General features: G+C 36.5%; 2 protein-coding genes across 3 annotated transcripts; one reads left to right on the forward strand and one right to left on the reverse strand.

Moving 5' to 3' along the window:
* The first annotated feature begins 11230 nt into the window (after window positions 1-11230).
* Window positions 11231-13725, forward strand: LOC143590258 (palmitoyl-acyl carrier protein thioesterase, chloroplastic-like). Its single transcript, XM_077070795.1, has 6 exons — window positions 11231-11863; window positions 11993-12126; window positions 12313-12426; window positions 12537-12705; window positions 13120-13188; window positions 13275-13725. Exons 1-6 carry the CDS (start codon window positions 11540-11542, stop codon window positions 13599-13601), a joined length of 1137 nt encoding a protein of 378 aa, XP_076926910.1. The 5' UTR covers window positions 11231-11539; the 3' UTR covers window positions 13602-13725.
* A 463-nt stretch (window positions 13726-14188) lies between these two features.
* Window positions 14189-17887, reverse strand: LOC143590259 (CDP-diacylglycerol--serine O-phosphatidyltransferase 1-like). 2 transcript variants are annotated; one of them, XM_077070797.1, is made up of 13 exons: window positions 17790-17887; window positions 17099-17293; window positions 16966-17031; window positions 16835-16894; window positions 16672-16762; window positions 16548-16602; window positions 16379-16458; window positions 16175-16291; window positions 16019-16103; window positions 15843-15934; window positions 14951-15204; window positions 14759-14847; window positions 14189-14544 (listed from the first exon to the last, which is right to left on the reverse strand). In XM_077070797.1, exons 2-13 carry the CDS (start codon window positions 17260-17262, stop codon window positions 14417-14419), a joined length of 1281 nt encoding a protein of 426 aa, XP_076926912.1. In that variant the 5' UTR covers window positions 17263-17293; window positions 17790-17887; the 3' UTR covers window positions 14189-14416. The 2 variants fall into 2 exon arrangements, with proteins under 2 accessions (XP_076926912.1, XP_076926911.1); XM_077070796.1 differs by having other exon boundaries at window positions 15813-15934.
* Between the last annotated feature and the right edge of the window lie 629 nt (window positions 17888-18516).

The raw sequence follows: 18516 nt of genomic DNA on the forward strand, positions 1-18516 counted from the left end.
CTTTTAAAATCAAAGATCTAGAAAGTCTCAATTATTTTTTAGGCATAGAGGTTCGTTACACCACTAAAGGTATTAGCATATGCCAACGCAAATTTTTTAAGGACATGCTTTCCAAATTTGGCCCTTCCAATATTTCTGTCACCAATTATCCATTGTTTCATCATTTACAATTTAAAGCTCATGAGGGACTTTTTCTTGAAGAGCCGTTACGATATAGTAAACTTTTTGGTAAACTTAATTACCTTACACACAAGCCCTGATATTGCTTTTATTCAATTTTTGTGTCAGTTCATGCAAGATCCGAGAATATCTCATTGGAATGCCGCCCTTCATACTCTTTCTTATGTCAAAGGAACTATATCTCAAGGATTATTCTTTAACAACAATCCTTCCTTTGATTCTCAAGAATTTTGTGATTCAGATTGGGCAGCTTGTCCTAATACTCGATGATCTGTTAGTGTTTTTATGTTTCACTCGGGGGATCTCCGATTTCTTGGAAATCTGAAAGGCAACCTACAGTTTCTTTAACCTCTGCTAAGCTTGAGTACCGATCTCTTCGATGTGTAACTGTCGAACTTGCATGGTTGACCAGGATCCTCTCGAATTTAATGTTCCTAACATTACTCATGTTACACTCAAATGTGATAGTTAGCTTGCAATTTATATTACCAAGAATCATGTTTTTCATGAGCGGACTAAGCACATTGAAACTGATTGTCATTTTGTTTGCGAGAAGTTGCAAGAAGGCCTCGTGACTTTGGTGCATACGAAGATGCAGGATCAACTTGCTGACATTTTTACAAAGAGCTTGCCAGAGCCTCACTTTCACGAGCTTCTATGCAAGTTGGGGTTTTCTCAACCTCCAACTTGAGAGGGGGGGGGGGGGTGAGCGTATATCTTACATATAGGCTGTATATGTTTGTGTATATATATAGTTTTGTTTTTCATTTGTAACTTTCATTCTGAGATAATAAAATTCTCTCTTTATGTTTTTCTTCTTCTTTACCGTGTTTATCGTTCTTTAACGATTTCACCACCAGACTGTAACACCCCGGCTTTAAGCAGAATACGCCCGGGTATAACGTACAGATCATTCATAGCTCGTAACACTATTTAAAGCGGAAATAATTATATCATTTAATTTCGTAACGTAACAAGTACACAATTATGCATAATTATAAATAAAAACAAAAAAGAAACACTTCATCAAACAATAATAAGTTCTTTATTCAAATATCCTAAGGTATACTAATGATCTTCATCCTTAGCATGCCATCGATTCAACCTGTAGCACGTTGAAAATAATATATTTTGTCAGCAATTAAGTTGGTGAGTTTTCATAAGCTTTTGAGTATACATATATAAAAGGCATGATTCAACGTTCGTAATGTAATAAATATTCAAGCGTAAAGTAAATGAAATCAATTAATGTCGTCCTCCCGTTCCTTTAGCCGAGGCCGTAGTAATAAGGGAAATCAGAACCACCTTACGAACAACCGAAGTCATAACGTTAGACGGCGCGGGTACGTCCCGTTGGACCCTCCCACTATGTGTATGTGTATGCGTTTGCGTAACTTCCATCATAAGAATAGTAAACACGTTGCAAGCAAGTTCACGTATAATCATAAACAATATGCAAGAATAATATTAACATGTACGCTAATTGTGAATCAGTTTATAAATAAGCACATAACTAACGAGATAAAACTTGTGACATGCTACACCCCAAAAATATTAAAAGCGTTAAAATGGGGTTATGAAGAACTCACTTGAAATAGGGAAATACTGTAACGAGGAGATGATAACAATTAACGCAACTAGATGGTACCGCGAGAAGTCCCGATAATTTGTCCTAGTTATAAGGTATAAACAACATAAATATCTAAAGTGAAAAGAACAATCTAAACATGAATATAAAACAAAAATAGGTTTATAATAGATTTGGGAATCGTTAAAGTGTTCACCTAAATTTTATGTATAAGAAAATTTTATTAGTTTAAATATTCTTAAAAGTCACCATTATTATTATTATTATTATTATTATTATAATAAAAGATTTATAATTGATTATATATATATATATATATATATATCCGAAAACGTTTAACGAGAGTTTCTATTAAGAGTTTTAATAGTGTTCGGGTTGTTAAACAAGTGTAAACATTATTAGTTTTAATATATCAAAGCATATAATAGATAAAAATTGTTTAAAACAATTAATACAAATATAATCAACAAAAACCAGGCCTGGGGGACTCAAACCCGCACCCCAGGCCGGTTCAAGGTTTTTATCCACCATGTACTGGCCATCTGGACCATCCTTTAGTTTGTTTAGAACATAAGAACCAGTAATTAAATATGACAGTTCTGCTTATTCCCCAAATTCATTATAAACCTTTGAGGATTATATACCCTTTGTCGATTAAAAGACAGAGGGGTTTTATTAAACGCTTAAATCCGAACCCAACCCACATATTAATTACCTAATATGATGAAGGATTGAAGGAAAACCATAAACTAGGGTTTCGGCCAAAACGTGATATCAAACGAGACTCGGAACGGCTTATTAGATGCAATTGTCTTAGGGTTTTGTTTCGGGATTGTGAGGAGGTGGTGTATGCTCGTTTAATTGCATTATGGACTTGTATTTATAGGCTAACAAGATCAAGAACAGCCGCGTTCAAAGAGTTAATGAAATTGATACGATTTGATACAAATTAGCTGTTAATTACGCGTTATACTATAATAGGAAGGAGTATTTATGTTTAAGAATCATCCTAATTAAACCAAACCCGTGATTTCTAGGTCAATTGAATCAAAAATAAAAGGAGGGGGGGTGTTTGATGGCGATGGTGAGAAGAGAAAGAAGATGGGAAAAAATTGTTATTTGCAACATGGTCCCTCAAAATTAGTTTGGTGATCAATTGTAGTGAGTTGTATATTGTAAGGGTTATAAGTGCACATAATAGATACTTTAAACGATTATAAATATTTTAATACGAGTCCCACATAAATAAAGATAAAACCGAATAACATAATTAATAACTCAACGTTTCATTAAATGCGACGATCCAATTACAAGCGGGGTAATAAAACGAGTACAAATACTAAATTGAATTTGACGAATGTCACAGCATTCCCAACTTTTAAGAAATTTCGTCCCGAAATTAGGAATTAGCATCCGTAGCAAAAAGATGTGGATACTTAGACTTCATTTGATCGTCACGTTCCCAAGTGACTTCCGCACCGTGCTTAGATTCCCAACGAACCTTGACCAAAGGGATTCGGCTACGCTTGGTTTCCTTATCTATTCGATCCACTATTTCCATCAGTATTTCAACAAAGTGCATTGTCTTATCGATAAGTACCTCGTCGAGAGGGATATGAAGGTTCTCGTCAGCTAGAACCTTTCGAAGGTTCGAAACATGAAACACAGGATGGATGCCTTGAAGCTCTTGCGGGAGCTCGAGGCAATAAGCAACATCTCGATTCGTTCAAGGATTTTGAATGGACCAACAAAACGATGGGCTAGTTTACCCTTCATTCCGAAACGGACTACTCCTTTCCAAGGTGAAACCTTGAGGAGGACAAGGTCGCCGACTTTGAATTCCAAGGGTCGTCGTCGCTTATAAGCATAAGACTTTTGGCGACTTTTAGCAGTAAGCAGATTATTACGAATTTAAGCTATTTTGTCAGTGGTATCTTGTACCATTTCGGGTCCAGTGAGCTGAGTCTCACCGATCTCATTCCAACAAATATGAGAATGACATTTACGGCCGTAGGGCGCTTGGAATGGAGCCATTTTGATGCTCGAATGATAACTATTATTGTATGAAAACTCAACCAACGGAAGATGAGTATCCCAAATACCACCAAAATCAAGCACACAAGTTCTTAGCATGTCCTAAAGGGTTTGAATGGTTCTTTCAGACTGACCATCTGTTTGAGGATGATAAGCGGTGCTAAGATCTAGACGGGTTCCCAAAGCGGTTTGAAGTGAACTCCAAAAATGAGACACGAAACGACCATCACGATCAGATATAATACTCAAAGGTATACCATGGTGACAAACAATCTCGTTGACATAGATTTGAGCGAGCTGCTCGATCGAATGCTTTTCCCGAATGGGAATGAAATGGGCTGATTTAGTTAATCGAACGACGATTACCCAAATACTATCATGTTGCCTCTTGGTGGTGGGATGTTTTGTGACGAAGTCCATCGTAATGTTCTCCCACTTTCAGACTGGAATAAAAGGTTGCACGAGCTCTCCAGCAGGTTTTTGATGCTCGGCTTTTACCTTAGCACATGTTAAACATTTTCCGACATAGATAGCGATATCTTTCTTCATGCCGGGCCACCAGAAAATAGTTCAATGGTCGAAATACATTTTATCCGCACCGGGGTGGATAGAATATCGTGACTTGTGAGCTTCGTCCATTATAAACGTGCGAAGATTGTCACGATCTAGGACCCAAAGGTGGTTGAGAAAATAGAGCAAACCATCACGCTTGGTTTCGAGTTGGAGTTCAGCACCACACGACATCTCTTTGTACATATTGCCTTCAGTGACAGAGATGTGTTGGGCCTCAAAGATACGTAGCTAAAGATCGGTTTGGATAACAACACTTAGAAGAAGAATGCTTTTGACATGGGTTTGGCGACTAAGGGCATCAGCTACTACGTTTACTTTACCGGGATGGTAATGTATTTCGCAATCGTAGTCACTAAGAAGTTCGGCCCATCGTCGTTGCCTCATGTTTAAATCTTTTTGGCCGAAAATATGTTGGAGACTCTTGTGGTCGGTGAATACCACACATTTCGTTCTGTACAAATAGTGTCTCCAAATTTTCAACGCGAATACAACAGCACCAGCTCAAGGTCGTGTGTCGTATAATTCTTTTCATTAACCTTAAGTTGTCGCGACGCATAGGCAATGAACTTGCCTCGTTGCATGAGAACGCAACCGAGACCTTGATTCGAGGCATCACAATAGACAACGAAATCCTCGTTTCCTTCGGGAAGGGCTAGGATATGAGCGTCGTAAAGCATACGCTTCAAGGTTTGAAAAGCTTCATCTTGCTTAGCCCCCCACTCATAAGGTTTACCCTTATGAGTTAAGGCGGTGAGGGGTAAAGCGATCTTGGAAAAGTTCAAAATGAAACGACGGTAATAACCAGCGAGACCAAGAAAGGATCGAACTTCCGTAGGTGAAGTCGGGGTCTTCCAATTTTTAGCAGCTTCGATTTTGACGGGATCAATATGAATGCCTTTTTCGTTAACGATATGGCCAAGGAATTGAACTTCATTTAACCAAAACTCGCATTTGGAAAACTTGGCAAAAAGTTGTTCTTTCTTCAACAACAACAGGATATCATGCAAATGTTTTTCATGCTCAACTTTAGATTTCGAGTAAATGAGAATATCGTCAATAAACACGATCACGAACTTATCGAGATAAGGCTTGCATACGCAGTTCATGAGGTCCATAAACACCGCAGGTGCATTGGTCAAGCCGAAAGGCATAACTATAAATCCGTAATAACCGTAACGAGTTCGAAAGCGGTTTTGGGTACATCTACCTCATGAACGCGCAATTGGTGATAACCCGAACGAAGATCGATTTTTGAAAAGCAAGATGCGCCTTGGAGTTGATCGAAAAGGTCGTCAATTCTAGGCAACGGGTATCGGTTCTTAAACGTGAGTTTATTGAGTTCACGATAATCAATACACATTCGAAAGGAACCATCCTTCTTTTTAACGAAAAGAATAGGTGCGCCCCAAGGTGATGAACTTGGGTGGATGAAACCTTTGCTAGAGAGTTCTTGGAGGTTACTCGCTAACTCTTGCATTTCCGAATGAGCGAGACGATAAGGAGCTTTGGCGACGGGGTTCGCACCAGGCACAAGATCAATACGAAACTCCACTTCACGAGTAGGAGGTAAACCAGAAACATCTTCAGGGAAAACTTCAGTAAAATCACGAGCCACCGGAATTTCCTTTATTGTCTTCTTTTCTTGTTTCTTTTTCCAAGATGTTGGCAAGGAAAACCACATACTTTTTAAGTAAGTATTTTTGGGCTTGAGTACACGACATAAGCTTGAGCCCCTTGGAAGGCTTTTCGCCGAAAATACGCAAAATTCGATCTTCGTCAAGTGGAATTCGAATATACTTCTCAAAGCACACGACTTCGGCACGATGTTGAGCTAACCAATCCATGCCTACTATGATATCGAAACTTCCGAGTTGCATTGGAATGAGGTCGATAGAGAAATCATATTCGTTGAGATTTAGAGTACAACCACGAATAACCGAGTCAATCAAGATAGTTTTACCACTCGTGACTTCAACCGTAAAGAACCTTTCGAGTTTAGAATGAGACAACGAAAGCATAGGCTCAAAATCAAAAGACACAAAACTCATATCGGCACCGGTATCGAATAAAATGGATGCATAAACGTTATTAACCAAGAACGTACCGTTCACCACATCATTGTTATGCTGAACTTGATTTGCATTGATCATGAATGCCCTACCGCGAGCATTTGGGACGACTGGTGTAGCTTGAGAAGTCGAGGCTTGATTGGCTTGAACCGGTTGAACAAATTGGTTTGCCGTAGGTTGCGGAACTGATTGAAAGGCCTGAACTTGATAGGCTTGAGCAAGGTACACAGGCGGAGCGGCCATTTGGACTTGATATGCGAGTCGGGGACACGCATTGCGGAAATGACTAGGATCTCCACAATTGAAACACGCTCGAAGGGTGGGGTAGGCTTGAACAATAGGTTGAGCTTGAGTTAAAACACGGTTTTGGTTGAAAGCGTGGGGAGTGCGGGGTGGTTTAGTGAGGGTTGGTACGCATGAGTTCGAAACATGCGCTTAGAAGGTGTCCGTAACGACCACAATGGGTGCATTGTCGGCAAGGGATGCCGACTTGGTGGTGTCGTTGGCAAATTTGGCAAAATGGGTGTGGTCCGTTGTAAGGCTTCTTTGGAGGTAGAGCTTGAAGGTTTTGGATTTGGGTTTATTGGTATTGAGGTTGAGGTTGGTTTTGTTGGGTTAAGGCATAGTTTGCTTTCGTTTCTTGGAGTGGTTGTTGTTGTTGTTGCGGTTTGGTTTGGGTGTGGCTTCGGCCTTGACTTCTTTGGAAGGTTCGGCCTCGGTTTTCTTAACAGTCTTCTTGCTGCTTTTGAGGGTTCCCGCCTTAACGTGGTTGTCAGATAAGGATGCAGCAAGGAAAACAGCCTCGCGAAGAGTTTTGGGGGCACTGCTTTGGACTGAGTCTTGGATTTGCCTTGGCAAACCCCGAACATACTTGATAATCCCACGAGAAAGAGAGATGACAAGATGTGGCACCAAGACGCTAAGCTCGTTGAAGCGAGCGGTGTAAGTAGCGTTATCACCACCCTTTTACTTAAGATTCCAAAATTCCACCTCAAGGTTCATGAGTTCGTTGGGTGGACAGAACTCTTCGGCCATGATTTCCTTAAGTTCCTCCCATGGCAAGGCCATGGCTACATCAGCACCACGAGTGGATTTTTCTTGCACCCACCAAGTTAAGGCTCTTTTCTTAAAGACACTTGAAGCAAAGCGTGTCTTCTTGTCCTCGGGACATTCGATATGGAGGAAAGTACTCTCCATACTTTGGTACCATTCCAGTAGGGCAGTGGCACCTTCAGAGCCATCAAACTTAAGAGGATTCGTATCGGTGAAGGTTTTATAATGACAAGAGTTGGAGTTCGAGTAGTTTGGTGCAGTTGAGCCACCATATCCGGGAGCACAGCAGCCAGTTTCTTAGTGATTAGGCTGTTCTTGCGGCTGGAGTTTCTTGCAGGACAACGAGGGAAACGAGAAGACATGCTGAAAAGAGAGTACTACGCGCGTGAGTTATCGAGTAAAGATTTAGTAAAGTGGAATACTTAAACCTTTTGAATAAAAAAAATTGATAATATTAAAATCACATGAAAATTGTATTGAAATTAGGATATTTATTTACCACCATGACTTGTATGAGATTTAAGAGCAGGAGTGCAACCATTCTCTATTCACAAAGGAAAATGGCCACGTTCGACAACTTAAAGTAATGGTCCGTATGACGTTTGCATGGTATGATTTGGCCTAATAAGTTTCAGCACCCTTTTCGAACCCTCCAGGTAAGCAACCGGGTCCCGCGTCTGATTGGGATTTATACGCATTACTTATCCTTAGGTTTAAAAACCTTGGTGTCAAGGGTTCGAAAAACAAGTGTGTCACCCTTCCAGTTACTACATACCCGTCACGTAGAACCAACTTTAAGAGGATTGAAAATCGTTTTTTTTTTAATAAATAAATAGATAAAAAAAATAAAATAAATTTTTTAGGCATAAGCCTTGGAGTTTGTGTGTGAATAGGTGTACATGTGACGCTATAAAACGTAATAAATTCGAGCGTATGAATGAACTTTTAATAAAATTGCGGGCACATAGCACATAGGGTATACATGCAATTCAGGGCCCTAAAATAAACTATAACAATACTAGACCGATACGTCTAACAACATATCTTATAGTTACGGCTCTGATACCAATCTGTAACATCCCGGCCTCTCGTACCACCAATATTGTCCGCTTTGCCCCCGATGGGTTGACCATCCGGGAACTCACGGCTTTGTTTTTGGTTGCCCAAGTAGAGACTTCCTATGTGGTCACCCATCCTAGTACTACTTCCACCTAAGCGCGCTTAACCGTGGAGTTTTCATGTGCTCCACAGCCAACTAAGCCTAAAACGCGTTGGTGATGTTAAGAGGCAGGACATTACTTATGAACCAAGGATCTCTCTTGTCCACGGCCGATTTGGGATTTGCCTAAGAGTGGGACGATGTTGTGTTTGCCAAGGGTGTTACAAACAACCCCCATTTAGACTCATCGTCCTCGATGAGGCGTGTCATATCATCCCGAACGGCACAAGAGTGGCTCTGATACCACCTGTAACACCTGGCCCCTCGCACCACCAATATTGTCCGCTCTGCCCATGAAGAGCTCACGGATTTGTTTTTGGTTGCCCAGATGGAGACTTCCCAGGAGGTCACCCATCCTAGTACTACTTCCACCTAAGCACGCTTAACCGTGGAGTTTTCATGTGCTCCACAGCCAACTAAGCCCAAAACGCGTTGGTGATGTTAAGAGGCAGGACATTACTTATGAACCAGGGATCTCTCTTGTCCACGGCTGATGTGGGATTTGCCTAAGAGTGGGACGATGTTGTGTTTGCCACAAGTGAGGAATCTACAATTAGGCCAGGCCCATGGGCCAGCCAAATTAGGCAGTGGCTTTGAGCCTCCAGTATTTCTAGGTCTCTAATTTTTTATGAGTTATATACTATAGGTTTTACAACTTTACAAGTGGGCTTTTTTTTGTTACAGGTTAAGAGTGAGGCCCATATATTTTTGTTCATATTTTTGCAACTTAGACTTTCTATGAATTGCTTGCAATTTGTTGTTTCTTAGAATCTTAGATTATTTATAGTTAGATTGTTTATAATGTTTAATAGAATTCGAAAGTTTGAATCGATTCATTCTAAAAGGTTAAAGCAACAAAAAATTTTAACCCCGCCAACTATAAACCTATTAATGTCTCAACTAGATTTTGAAAAATGTCTCAACATTTTAGTTCGCTTTAGGTCTCAACAATCATTGAGACGACCCTGTCTACAATTACACATATATTTAATATTATTACTGTTTATAAAGTTCCGTAAATTAGAGTTCAATATTTGTCTATATCCTTTTCCATCTCTTTTTTCACTAAGCAATTTGGCCTCGTTATTGAAGGACATAATACTCCAAAAAGTGTGGAACTTTTGATGAACCCTTGGTTGTTTGATATGCGTGTTAACATTGGACACATCAAACACTCCAAATAATAAATAACCACCAAATTTGCAAACATGTCTTAAGCATGTCATGGCAAACATACGTCTACAAATTAATCGTTTCACTCTACTATGTAAACATGCAAAATTCTTTTACCAAACACGGCTTAAATAGGCTTAAATAGACGCATGCAACTTTTTTTTAATAAAGAGATCATAAATTCATGTGGTGATTGAGCGAGCAAATTGTGTGTGTGGGGGGTGGACTTGATGCGTATAAAATTTTTAGGAAAGAAAAACGTGTAAACAAACACTACTGATGACAAAAAAACTAATAGGGGGATCCCAAATCTCTGTATAAGGTTTGCCCATGCACACATGGACAAAATGAAATAAAAGTTGCCTTGTTTCTTCAAACATGTTGGTAGTTTTAAGAGACTTAAAGCAAACCCATGAGCTCGTAAGTCGTCTTAAAACGACTGTACGTTTGAGTTGATTTGGAAATTAGTAGTCACCACGAAAAACAAATAACTTTTTGAGTTTTCAAAAGAGAAAAATTGAGGTTTTGAGTTTTCAAAACGGTGACAAATGTAGTTGAAGTTTCATGCTTGAAAACCAGTTTGTTCTATTTTTATATTTTTGTGTGTGTTTGTGTTTATTTCCTTGTATTGGTTGCTATTTTAGGTTCAAAGTGAATTCTGTGAACACTTTTGACATAGGTCACCTTTGGAGAAAGATTGTCACTAGTTCATACCTTTCTTTAACCCAATTTAACGAGGTTAGTTGAGCTAACCGTAGAGGACATGAGCCAATTAAGAGGTTTATAGTACAATTTAGAGGAACTTCACCAACTGTTAATAAAAGTATCTTTTGATCTAGTAAGTTTAAATGATGATCATATACATCAAAGTATTAAACTTATAATTATAAATGTCCAACCAAACTAAATCGCTATAATATACATAGACAAATAGAATTTTTATAATTCAAACGTAATAATCTTTACTAACTATATGACTAGTTATACTTTTAACTTTTGATTTCTTTATTAAGTGTCGTCTCACTCTAATGGAAAGGTAATAAGCCTCTAATTACGTGAATTCACCGATTTTTATCCCAATAAGAATGTTGTAAATAGTTTCGAAAATATATAAATAAGTTGGGAGCAAACACGTACATGATTTTCATTAGAGTAGGAATGACCTTGGCAACAAAATGAATGTTAGCAGTGAGAAACAGTATTTACTATATAACTATTAACATATAAAAGAACAATTTGGCGTATAAATTAAACAACAATTTGGCAGAGAAAGTAAAGCTCCAAACATTTAGTACGTCATTACAAAAAGACAAACGAGTAAATAATAAACTAAAAGTTTAACTAAACATATATGAGTTTACTGAGAAGAATCATAATCATTCAAGAACCCAAATCTGTTTGTATTCTTAAAGTGTCGATGGATACTAAAAAGAAACCTTCCATCATAACTCAAACCACCAAATCAATCCCATTGAGATCTACAATTCATGTTTTTAACAAAGTTTTCTCCTTTTTCTTAGCTCCAAACATTAACTCCCTTCCTTGTATTCATCGTACAAACATCTTCTATAAGTATCCTTTAACCACCCTTTCAAACTTTCCAAATTGTCTCTTGCAGTTTCTTTGCTACAACTTCAAGATCTTTCTAGAATGACCACTTTTTCCTTGTCACACATACCATGTTTCAAAACGAACGACAATGATGACCGTCCGATCATTTGGAGTTGCAAGATCTTTGGAGCTAGAGCTTACACCAATATTAAGATAAGCCGGACCACGTTGGCAGCCGGTGTGAATGGACAGATGGTTGTGGAGAGGACGATGATCCCGACTAAAAAACAACTTGTGGACCCTTTTCGACAAGGTGTAATTATCTTGGATGGTGTCGGGTATCGACAAACAGTTGTTGTTCGGTCTTATGAAGTTGGACCGGATAAGACCGTGACTCCTCAAAGCATTCTCAACCTTCTCCAGGTTAGATTTTGCGACGACATTGGTAATTATAGTTTTTATGGGTAGATTTGTATTGATGTATGAGGTACCATCTAACTACTTGCTAGATAGTTTTCTATAATATAGTTGTCGTTCTGAAAAAACACACAGGAAACTGCTTTGAATCATGTGTGGATGTCGGGGCTTCTTGGAGATGGATTTGGCGCGACTCATGGTATGATGAAGAACAATCTTATATGGGTTGTTTCAAGAATGCAAGTTCAAGTTGATCAGTATCCTATCTGGTGGGTATTTTTCGTCGCTAATGTTTGTTGCAAAGAGATTAATAATCCAATAGGCTAAACGCAGTAGCATACCCCCTATATTAATATGCTGAAGAGGAGTAAATTCATGTTAAAACAGTAGAATAGGTATGTTTAGCATAACCCTTTTGAAAATTAATAAATGATTGGATTAATCGTTTGTTGTAGGGGAGAGATATTGGAAATCGACACATGGGTTGGAGCGTCAGGAAAAAATGGAATGCGACGAGATTGGGAAATCAGAAGCCATACCACGGGCATTGGTTTTGCTAGAGCAACAAGGTAAGTTATTACAATAACTTTGTTTACTATAAGTTTGTTAGATAAAAAAACATATATTATATATTTTGTAAAAACAAAATGAAACTTATGGAAATTGGTAACACATGTAGCACATGGGTGATGATGAACCAGAATACACGACGATTATCGAAGATGCCGGATGAAGTTAGAGCAGAAATCTCACCATGGTTCATTCATAAACAAGCAATTAAGGAAGAATCCCCTGAAAAAATAGAGAAGTTGGATGATAATGCAAAATACATTAACTCAGGATTGCAGGTAAACATTCATTTTCACTTCAATTTCATGATCCCTTAAACACTCCTCAAATCTTATACGTATGTCACTACTAGTAAAAAAAAGTAGTAATTCACCTTCATAAACAGTTGAAGTCGAAGCAATTCAACCAGTTTGAGATTTATGTAGTTCGGTTTTGACGGTTTATTGGTCTAGTCCATGTATTATATTCACCAACCATCAATATTTATTTTAAAATATTTAATACAAACAATTTTGAGAAAATAAAATAAAACAAAATTGATGCATACCATTAAAATAAACTGGATTGTCAAACCACCAACTCATCCAACTTAGCAAGTTTGGTTTGTTAGGGACCTAGATTTTTTATTATAGGGGACAGGACCACCGGACAATGAACAATCCTAATTCAACCGTGGTTATTTATGTTTGTAGCCAAAGAGGAGCGATTTGGACATGAACCACCATGTAAACAACGTGAAGTACGTTGGTTGGATGCTTGAGGTAATGACACTAATCTACTAAACATTTTCAATCAAATTTTTAAAACAAAAAACAAGTAGTGAAGATCTTGTTGCTTTATATTTTAGGCGATCCCAGACGAATGCTTGGAGAATTATCAGTTATCAAACATCATTCTGGAATACCGCAGAGAATGTGGTAGTTCAGACGTGGTTCAATCTCTTTGTGAACCCGAACAAGTCGGGATCATTAAAGATGGATTTCAAGATGTAAATAATATGAATGGGTGCTCAATCGGTGTCGGGGATGCTGGATTCTTGAATTGCTTGATAAACCAAGCGAGTGTTAGGTTTACTCACGTTCTTCAAGTTAAAGAAGACTCCAAATGTCAAGAAATTGTAAGAGGGAAAACAACTTGGAAGAAAAGAATCAATCACCATCCATTTTGTGGCTAATTAGATTTTATTTTCTTTTGTTTTCTTGGTGGTTTATTCATGTATTTCAAAACAAGTGAATATAAATTGAAATAAGGACAGGTATTTAGATGCATTTTAAAAATGATTGTGACATTTTAAATAATCATAATCACTTGTAATAAAAACATGTTGTAAGAAATATGTTTATATGTTTGAAAATGTACTAAAATGTGTTGTAGAAAAGATGAGATGAGTAAAGATCAATAAAAATATAAATACTTGTACGTATCGCTTTAGTTACTAGAATTATATCTAGTCAAACACTATTTGTAAGTGTTATGCACTTATGCATTCCTAAAATAATATAAAAAAAAACATAATTTAATCTTATATAATTAGTTTTATTTGCATCTAATATGATGCTAACTTATAAGATAGCTTCAGATGTGACTAAAGAATGCAACTTTAAACATAAATGAATCCGGACGCCCCTAAATGGGTGAAAATGTTAATTTGTCACCACATGGTATAAAATAATCCCAAGGGTCGATGGAAACAAGTTTTGCATTTGGACATATTCATGTTATTTAATAAATTATTTTAATAAAAGATCAAAAAAAACACACTTTAACAAAAGCTAAGTAAATAATCATAATTATCTAATCTTGAAGAATATCTAAGCTGAAATAATAAGAAATTTACAGTATAGAATGAATAAAATTTACAGCAATATCCAATAAACTCTCGCCATTATAAATCGATTTGGTTTCTCGCCCACAACTCCACAAAAAATCTGGAGGCAAACGAAAAAATTAAAAATCCTCTTGAGCAGTTGATTGACTACGCGCAAAAAGTCAAAGCTGTTTTTTGCTTAAAATTCTTTGAAATTGCCATGTCCACAAAACCAAAAACCCGAGGAGGCCGACACCAACAGATGACCACAAAATCACCAGCCATCTAGGCATTGGAGCTGGAAACAAACCTAACAAACAAAATCTTGATTCAGAATATGACAACAATTAATAACTGTAAAGCAGGTTGACTTTTTGAGTCAAATGAAATAACTTGCGGTCAAACCAAAACAGATTCTTCAAATTCTATATTAAAAAATTCAACAAAGTTGATGTTGATACAAAAATTGGTCGTTGATTTCAAGCGTAGTTTGACCAAAAAAATCAACGACAGCTAAAGCTTACCATGCCCAAATTTGATGCAAATAAGGAGCTCAATTATGCAGATTGCAAGAGAAAGCCAACAAAAAGCTCCAACCTTTTTCACGGGTTTTCTGAACATAATAAACAAAAGTAAAAAAGAAGCAATCTTTTTTTGCCTTTTTGCAATAAAGATTTAAAATAAAAGTAAACATGAGGGTAAAAACCAAAGCTTACTGGTCTTGTAGGTAAGAATTGTACTCCCGAACCGTAGGTATTGCAATAAGCCACCAAAGTACTAATCGGTAAACAATAATGGGATTTCTTGGAGGAATCCAAAGGCAAAATTTGAGAAAAAATGTATTGAGTTCAACGGTCAAGAACACAATGCAAAGAGTAAGAACTTGGATGAAGCGCCATGGTCCAAGAAACGGGTGCCATTCATCTTTGTCCCAATGTGCAGGAGTAAATTGACACAACGTTCGTTTTACCTGGTTCAGAGAATGTAATCAGTTTGACCTCATAAGTCAAAGTCAAAAGAAATACCAATTGACATTGGTCTATAGCATAAGTGCACTTTGGGTATTTGTCATAATAGTCAAATGATATAAGCAAACTTTGTTTCATTTCAAGTCAAACATTGTATTTAGTTTGTGTAATAAGTTTGACCTCAAAAGTCAGGTTAGTTAAATATGCGACCTTTTTTTCTTTGGGTAAGATACTAAGATGTTAATCTAAATTCCCTTTTTCCCAAAGTGATTAAGAGCATTTCGGGTATTTGGCATATAGTCTATCAATATAAGCCAACTATATTTCAAGTCAAACATTGTAATTTCTTTGAGACATACAGTCGACCATAGTATTTAGTTTTGAGAATGTAATAAGTTTGAATTCAAAAGTCAAAGTCAAATAAATATGCAACCTTTTATCATTGGGTAAGATTTTAATCCTAAATTTCTTATTTGCTCACACTGGTCATTACACACCATATGCCATTTATCTATAACAACATAAGGGCATTTCAGTCATTTGGAATACAGTCAAAAGATATTAGCTAATAATATTAAAAGTCAAACACTGTATTTAGTTTGAGACATACAGAGTAGAAGATACGTAAACGAATACGTACTTTTCCCAAAATGTTCGGCTGTCGGCTAATTCCAACCCACTCGTATGTTTTACCATCGAAATAACGAACAGTGTGCATTCCCGCCCAAATACCTGGAAAATAAATAAACAGTTACCATTATAGATATTCATTATGTTGAAAACTTAATAAACATTAGAGTTTTACAAATTTCTCACCCAACCAATTGCAGATTAATATATCAAGAACAATGCTGTCCCACCAACACTCATTGAAATTCGGTAACATATGGCGAAAAGTAAGCTGTAAAAGAGAAGTCAAGCATTAGGCTTTGACTCCTTTCAAAGCAATAAAAGTTGAAGTCAAAATTAGACCTCCATCAATTCAAATCCAATCGATAATACCCACAAAAGGGGTTGATTTCTGATCATTATCGCCTTTCCCCACCACCCGAATAAATGAGCCGGAACAAATTCATCAAAAAGTGTCTCCTGAATAAAACATATCTAAAATCAAGAAAAAGTGATGGAAATACGGAAGAATAAAAAGTTGAAAGATTGTGAAAGAAGAAATCATACATAAACATTTATAAACCTGTTAGTAGGATTCTCGGGTACATATATACGACAATCCGCCCCATATGATCTTTCAGGAAGTTCTGGAAACACATTACATAAACTAACATAACTACCACTCGCGTGATGAAATGTACAAGTTTTTCAATAACAAAAAATGTGGTGAAGTTACCAACACCAAGATCAGCATGGAGATACTTCATAAACTGTCTAGCATCGTCACGATTCTATAAAAAAAAATTAAAATAATTTTGTATGATGCAACTAAAAGATAAAAGAAACACAAAACAACTAACCTGAAAAAGCAAAAATGTCAAAGAAACAAGGTAAATAACCGCCATGCCATGAACGACGCGCCAAATTGCAGGATGTGGCCTAATTAGTAACCTATAATATCATACACATCAATCTCATTAATCCTTCAAAATACTGATATAATCAAAATATTGAGCAACGTACGTTGAAGGAGCTTGAAGCAAACAATAAGTCAGAAAAACCGCGATCATTGCCCATATTCCCCTTCAGTTTGAAACAAAATTTTAAAGGTTAGTTGCTTTAAAATATACAAATCATATAAAACAAGTATTCACCTTTTGACAGATGTTACAATATCATCTGTCGAATTGCTTTCGGGATCAAGAGCTCCACTTGCCCAACTGAAAAGCAGATTTAATTAGTAATGAAAAAACGAAAAAAAAAAGATACAGATTATAAGAAACATACATCAAAAAGCATGAACCAATAAACAACAATGTAATGGTTCGAGGTTTATAAGCCCATGCGGTCCACGGGTCCAGTTCATCATCATCAGAAGTCAAAGTGATGAATTGACTCTCTTGAGCCACATAGTTTTTTCTCCTTCCTCTCTTATAACCATTAGACTCCATAAAAATATTGTTTCTTAACTTCACTATATCACTGCAAGTGGTACAATTATACAAATCTGTAATGAAACCATTAAAGATATGAAATTTATCCTAATAATTCCTTTTTCAGTTCATAAGTTCTTGGATCTCATCCCACTGATTAATCCCGGATTTTACAACACTAATATCATCCTGATTACTACTTTAATCATGACATAAAAATCATATAAACAATGCCCAAATAATAAACAACTTTAATCAATATAATCACATTCATCTTTAATCATTAAGTACACATAAACTAAAAATAAAGCTTCTAAATTATCATGACTTTAACCAAATGAAATAACACAATGTCACGTCATTCATAAAGAGATCAAATCTCAAAATGTAGACAAAACCCTTTTAACTTATATTATATAAAGATGTGAAGTTAATTCACTTGCTACATGTTACAAAATAAAAACCCATAAAGCCTAGTTCAATTGGGCATCCAAATGAATATAGAAATGGGTGCATGAAGCAGAAGGAAAGAAAGGCATACATACGAATGAGCCCTAGGTTTAAGATTGAAGGGATCTGTAGGCGTCTGATCTGGTTGATTTGTATGAATCAATGAGTGTGTAAAGATTCTTGATAAATATGTGTGTGTGTAAACAAGGGGTTGCGGCGCAGCTTGTTGCCCGTTTGCCTGCCACTTTATTGTAATCAATTTATAGTAAATTATCTCGTATATCGTCCTTTATAATTATGAAGGATCTGTATGTATGTGTGTGAGTGTATTGTATTGTATTGCTGCGTCAGAGAGAGCAAGTACGAATGGTCAAAGGGATGAGAATATATCATGTTAATGAGATATGATATGATTAGGTTTATCATTATTATTGTTTTAAAATATATATTATTATTTAATATGATTTTTAAAAGTATATATCTATAATATATATAAACGAAGACATAAAAATTCTACGTGTCGCGATGTGGTCGCTCCCCCTTTTTTTGGAGTCACCAGATTTGCTTGATTTTTAAATTGAGGCTTCTCATGCATTTGACCCGAATTTATGGGTATGGGTATTACCAAACCCAGATATTCCTTAAACATGTTATAACATCTCATTAAATTAAAAATTATTCTTACCAAATTATTGATGTAAAAATCCTATAAAATAGGATATACTAAAAATTAATATCTTATTTACTTTAAAAAAGATATATATATTATTTAAATTAAAAAACCAATTTGATATTAAAAAAAATAAACGGGTCATGGGTCTC

This window comes from Bidens hawaiensis, unplaced genomic scaffold (genome assembly GCF_021521415.1).
Source record: "Bidens hawaiensis isolate Kalapana, Puna unplaced genomic scaffold, B.hawaiensis_p1.1 tig00038253_1, whole genome shotgun sequence".
Lineage (NCBI taxonomy): Eukaryota > Viridiplantae > Streptophyta > Magnoliopsida > Asterales > Asteraceae > Bidens > Bidens hawaiensis.

Bases quoted from the DNA above. Each gene is read 5' to 3' on its own strand.
- LOC143590258 (XM_077070795.1), top strand. From the start codon at position 11,540: ATGACCACTTTTTCCTTGTCACACATACCATGTTTCAAAACGAACGAC. The intron at 12,427-12,536 runs GTAAGTTATTAC...TAACACATGTAG, and splicing joins GGTTTTGCTAGAGCAACAAG to CACATGGGTGATGATGAACC. The intron at 13,189-13,274 runs GTAATGACACTA...TTTATATTTTAG, and splicing joins ACGTTGGTTGGATGCTTGAG to GCGATCCCAGACGAATGCTT.
- LOC143590259 (XM_077070796.1), bottom strand. From the start codon at position 17,262: ATGGAGTCTAATGGTTATAAGAGAGGAAGGAGAAAAAACTATGTGGCT. The intron at 16,763-16,834 runs GTACGTTGCTCA...ATGATATTATAG, and splicing joins TTGCTTCAAGCTCCTTCAAC to GTTACTAATTAGGCCACATC. The intron at 16,603-16,671 runs GTTAGTTGTTTT...TTTTTTTTATAG, and splicing joins TGACATTTTTGCTTTTTCAG to AATCGTGACGATGCTAGACA.